Source organism: Agrilus planipennis, unplaced genomic scaffold (genome assembly GCF_000699045.2).
Source record: "Agrilus planipennis isolate EAB-ADULT unplaced genomic scaffold, Apla_2.0 scaffold34, whole genome shotgun sequence".
Taxonomy (NCBI): domain Eukaryota; kingdom Metazoa; phylum Arthropoda; class Insecta; order Coleoptera; family Buprestidae; genus Agrilus; species Agrilus planipennis.
Genome location: NW_020439170.1, coordinates 1,528,550 through 1,534,549, shown reverse-complemented (window position 1 = coordinate 1,534,549; position 6,000 = coordinate 1,528,550). Strand labels below are relative to the sequence as shown.

Genomic DNA, 6,000 nt, shown 5'->3' with positions numbered 1-6,000 from the left:
AGGAGTTAGGAGGGGTAGAGGTAGACCTAGATTAGATTACTGTTCGCAAATAGTTAAGGATGTGGGCTGTTCTAGTTTTAGGGAAATGCGAAGTTTAGCTCAGGATAGGAAAGGGTGAAGGTACGTGTCCAACCAGTCTTAGGACTGATGACCTTATGATGATGATGACAGTGGATTTCGGAAATATTTCTATAAGTACAAAAACAATAAACCTTACACTAAAAGTATAATAAAGTACCAAAATGTTTATGGCATAAAATTCCTGTGTTGACATTTCACAAAATAAGATTCGTATTCCTTAACAATCGGAGAACCCCACCTGCAGTTTAAAAACACTCACAATCTGTCAATGGAAAGACACATCCATCTTCTCATTTGACACGTAGAAATTATCATTTCCGTTTTCCGAACATACACGAGAATATCCTGTATGTTCACTTTCGGCGAACGCGAAATTTTCTTATCGGTATCTCCCGAACTTGCTTTCCTTTTTTTTTTCGTCGTTTGTCGAAAATATGCCTGAATTCTCAACGTTAAATTATGCAAAACGATCGTGGTTTTTTATGAGAGACGCTACAAAAAAAAGTAAACTTAAACGTAATTCCCCGCTTGGCTACGGTTATTCAAAGAAATAAAGTTTCGTTTAAAAACATGGTGAATTATTCACGTTGACGTTAAAAGAATATTAACATAAAAAAAGATACCTGTCCGAAAACTTTTGACAAGTGACGTTTAATAAGTTAGGGAGCCTTTTACGCCGAAGCTAAACGATCTCGACGTGGATATTACACGCGGTATGAAATTCTAGCAGGCGCGAATTTAAAAGCTAAAGCAAAGACACGAATTTTATAAATTTTAGGATCCCGCATCTCGAAAGGAGCCGCGTAGCTTTATCGTAGATCAGTCAACTAACTCCTTTTATAGTTTACCGTTAAGGAGTAAAAGTATACTTTACTAGAGCCCCCTTGAAGTTAGCTTTAAATGTTGCAATGCAGCCGAACTTCTCAACAGTTTTAATAATTCTGTTCGAAATCTCTAAGGGTATCCCTAAGGGTGTCGTATTCTTTTTAGCCTTGGACGACAAAATAAACTGTAAATCTATGAATAATCCGTTCCAAAGGGTAGTATTGTAATATACTAAAAGAGCTACTACAATTCCTATCAACTTACGTACTCCAATCGAAATAGAGACCTCAACATTTGCAGAAGATTTATTATTCGTAGCCACACTACCTGTTTACCTATCTGCTTTTACATTTCAGTGGTTTTCTCGAAAGTATATACATATTTTTTAATAAAAAATCTACCACATTTTCCACAGTGACGTGTCAGCAAACGCTACAATTTCAGCCCAAATATACCTCCCTCTGATGTATATAAACCGAATAATGTTAAAAAACCGCGAATCTACGCAAAACGCTATGAATTCATGATTTCAATTGTTTACAAAGTATTTAGGTATTTCATCATTTTTAGCGTTATTACGCAATATTTTTTCTTGAAGTATTAACGAAATTTCGATATTTATTTTATCACCTTAAATACATCCCTAATACACTGTCAGTTAAACCTATAATTTTGAGTGTGCATAGAAAATCTTCAAACAACTTTTAAAAAAGAATAAGATGTTCCACTTACCACTTTTTATTTTACTGAAACTCGATTTATAAAATATTAAATTTCAAAACTGTTTGCAATGATGACATATTAGTTATGTTCTGAGAAGAAAAAAGCAAAACTGTTTAATTTCTGAACCTAATAGCTATTAATTAAATTTAGCTGTTCCCAGCCATTAAATAACCTATAAAGTGCTGTTTGATGTGGATTGAATAAAATAAAATGATGGCTTTTTCGTGTCCGAACCCCCAATATTCAGATAAGCAGATAATATTTATTAACAAAATTTCTGATCTTATTTCCTGCTCCATTGTAATTTTTCATATATGTATTCATGAACAGCCACTGATTGTATGATATTTGTCGGAGAATATTCTATCCCTTACTATACATACCTATATATACTATTTACTCTCTGAATTTAGTCCGAATTGATAAAATCAGGTACGAGTAATTGGAAGACAATTCACTTAATGTACTACGTTCTGCTATGAATAACACATTCGTTTGGGTTGAACCCTTCGTTTTCAAACCCTTCGCATTATTCCGCCATCTAATGGCAGTCCTTCACCCTTACACAAACCGATTGATTGCTTCTAACCGCGAAGCATCTCAACCACGCACCCATGTCTGCAGGCATCGGATTTTGCTCGACGGCTGAACTGATATTTTAATCGGAAAATGGATTTCGTTCATATCATGAAATTTCGTAGCTTCCCAAAGGGATTTTAAAGTTATTTGATTTTATACCACAATTCCTTTTAAAAATGCTTTATTACAACTAGTACTAAGCGGTTTTATTCGGAAAAAATACGACCGGAGACGATTTCTGTTTCTGTATCTGTATCTGATATTCTATTAATTACATGGAGTTGTTTTATAACAAAATTCTGGACAAAATCTTTCCTTAATATTACTAACAAGGATTACGTGTAAAATATCTTAGTTATCGTCCTATTTCGGTAGGTATATTTTGCAAATTATTTAATGCTTTAGTTACGGATTATGGTGCGAATTATTACAGTTTTCAAAAGTGTTTACTTCTTTCTAAAGTAATAAGCTTGGGCATAAAGTCTAATAAGTTAATTTGGTTGACATCTCACTTACCAACCGGCATGGCCTAGAGGTTTAGACCATTGCTTAGCATTCGGGAGGACGCCGGTTCGATTCCGGGTCCGGGTCCTTCTGCCTTGGTCCAAGTTTTTCCGTGGTTTCCTTGGATCACTTAGGCAAATGCTGAGGCAGTAATATTCCACAGATAATCATTCATTCTCTTCTGTCTTCATTTCGTCCGTCTCATCTTTCTCACCCGAACCACCACCCACCCATTCCCACAATTTCTGAAAGGAGGCTGAAGAGGGTATGTAGAGTGCCCGTCCACCAGCAGTGCTGGCTCGGAGAAGAAAGGTTCCCACTTAGGGCCTATGTTATTTATTGTGTTTAACTAGATCTTCTTAGTAAACTCGAATTTACTCGAACTTATGCTGATGGTATAAAACTCTTTTCGGTAAAGGGGGTGGGGATGGGGAGAATCGAAAGAGGAGGTCTCCCCCACCACTGTACTATAAAAAGTTCGTGGCTGTCTCACCCCCATAAAAAGTTATGGGGGTTCAAAGTTAATAAATATGCCAATTTTTATACATTTCTAGGCATGTAAATATTTATATAGTCGTTCTTGAACAATATTCAAAGGTAAAACTAGTGAAAAATACATAGAAATATTGAGAAAGTTATATAAAACATTATTTAAATGTCTTTATCAATAGGGTAGGTTAGGTTAGGTTACGTTAGGTTAGGTTAGGTTATCGGGTTTTGTTCAAGTGACCACCCTCCTTCGATCTCCCACCTCCACCCGCTTGAAAATAGTTTTTTTATTGAATTTTATTTGAATTATAATATATGAAAATTGTCAAAATAATCAACTTTCAACCCCCATAAGTTTTTATGGGGGTGAGACCGCCGCAATTTTTTTATGGGGTTTTACTCAGGTGACCATCCTCTTTCGATCCCTCCTAACGTTTTTCGATCCCCCTACCCCCACCCCCATCTAACATCCATAACTTTTTATGGGGGTGAGACCGCCATGAACTTTTTATGGTACAGTGGTGGGGACCTCCTCTTTCGATCCTACCCACCCTCACCCACTTTGGGGGTGGGGGCCATCATCTAGACATTTACCCTCTTTTCTAATGTTTGTAATATCATTGATGTCATTAAGTTACTCAGGTATTTTCTATCGTTGATTAAGTCGCTTACGATTCTTATATATTCGACCAATTTGGTTTCAGATCAATTAATATTTAATGCTCAATCTAATACATTTTTTTACAGATGGTACCTTGCTCCGGCCCAGGTTTAACAAAGGGCACATCAATAATGAGTCCCCGTACTGTAACAACAACACGCTTTTGACCTAAACAAGAGTAGATTTAAAGACAAAAGTGCCTGTTGTTCACCAACCACCAAAGACGCTGAAAAATGGACTGTTACAGAAAAGTCGTAGATAGGGCGAATCAAGTAGGTTCTTATTGTAATTTTATATCAGAAGCGAACACGTCGCGGTGCAGTGGCGTGCGTAAACAGAGTGCCAAATAAAGTAGAATTCGAAACTGTTCGAGTAGAGTTTGTTATCGGGGTATCTGTTTTAAGAGTTTAGATACGACATTAGCAAAATATGGTTCGTTAATTATTACTGTGGATGCAATCAGAGACGTATGTATAAATTTAAATATATTAGAGGATAAGTTATAAAAAAAGGGTAAAAATTGTTGTATAAATCAAACTGTTGAAATTTATTTGAGTGTAAACGCATTTTAAAACAGAACATGTCTGTTTTTCTACTGATTGTGAATGAATCATTGCAGTTGAAATTTGTTGTGTTTATGGTGCTCTGAACACCCTGAACATGCGATATACATAATAAAAAAATGGGGCTGTTTGCCTACAGTGTACTTTGTCCAAATAATCTAAATAGCTATATATGAATAATAAATAATTAATATATGTTGTTTAAATTTTCACGTCTAGTTTATATAAGGTTGTAATGTGATATTAGAATACCGTTAATATACTACTGCTGTATTTGCTTGTTAAATAAAAGATCATAAAAGTCGCACCGTCATAAAAATTTACAATTTAACGATTACATCTAATTCCAATTTTAATCTTTATCTTAAACTTTCAGCATGAAACTTTATTTCGTTAATAATTTCTGTTGGAGAGAAAGTCAATTAAAGTCACCAGGTCAATTAGAAATATAAAAATTCGGCATAAAATGAGAAAACCTAGTCATAAAGAGTGCCTACACTCTTATCATAAATATATTTAGTATTTAGCATTTTCTTTCTAAAAAAGATTTGTATACAGAGTGATTATTAAGCTGTAAAACTGCACGCAATCAATAGATTCAATTAAAGAAATTTGTGTTTATAATAATAATAGAAAGAGGAGAGATCAAAGTTAGGCAGTAATTTGGTGCTTCTTGGTGTGAGATTGCTTAATAATCATCGTTTATACATTTTGACAATAATCTTTCACTTATATGTATTTAATATTTATTAACACTACTTTATAAAATTCGCAAATTGAAAACCAATCAAATCCATACAAGGTACTTATGTATATATCTATAAACAGAACACTTTATTCGTTGTAATAATGACTAGAAATCAATTGAGGTTGTTTGAAAATTGTAGTAAAAATCAATCAAAAGTGATGCAAAAAAAATAACAGTAACTTTCATCAACTTAATTTTTACCTAACAATAAGTGTAACTGAGCAATTTGCTACAACATTTATATATATATATATATATATTTAAATGCCACTACTTTTACATTCCTTTTTGCGATAACTGTATCTACAGTTCCCTGAAAAAACCCCATGACAAATCGTTTCAACGTGGTCAATGTCTCGTTCTTTATAGCCTTGTTTGTTGTTTGATAATTATTGTAAATTAAAGAAAATATTAAGAGATTAAAAATGATGTTACTCGGATTAACTGTTGCTCTATTTTCGAATGGAACGTTTTTCCTGGGGGCAATGCTGATAAATTTCTGTATAGTTGTAAAATTTAAGTCTGCCATAATATGTACAATTCATTTTTAGTAATTATGTACATGTAAACTAAATATTAACTTAAATGTGAATGTACAAATTGTGCAAATCATCTCTAATAAACGATTATATATTGCGGAAACCTTCTTTTTTTATTTTATGACTATATTCTTTAAAGAGATTTTGTTTTTTTTTGTTTTTTAGTTACTTCCCCATTTGATTATTACAATCACATAACAGGTAAGTGGTAATAGTAGTAACTTATGTAGGAAATTACAAGACCAAGCTTGACCCAAGATCGTTCAATTCTGGTCTGAGATTGACAAC

The 6,000-nt window shown here is 33.7% G+C and overlaps 1 protein-coding gene and 1 long non-coding RNA gene across 2 annotated transcripts in view; one reads left to right on the top strand and one right to left on the bottom strand.

The window, feature by feature from the left end:
* Positions 1 to 5,806, top strand: part of LOC108735133 (hemicentin-1-like) — a 283,534-nt gene extending 277,728 nt beyond the window's left edge. Inside the window, exon 14 of the mRNA XM_018466969.2 lies at positions 3,949 to 5,806. Within this exon, the coding sequence (XP_018322471.1) occupies positions 3,949 to 4,029 (81 nt within the window). The 3' untranslated portion in view covers positions 4,030 to 5,806. The remainder of the gene's footprint in view (positions 1 to 3,948) is intronic.
* Positions 1 to 6,000, bottom strand: part of LOC108735134 — a 478,298-nt gene that overhangs the window by 429,748 nt on the left and 42,550 nt on the right. The gene's annotated exons all lie outside the window — the stretch shown is intronic.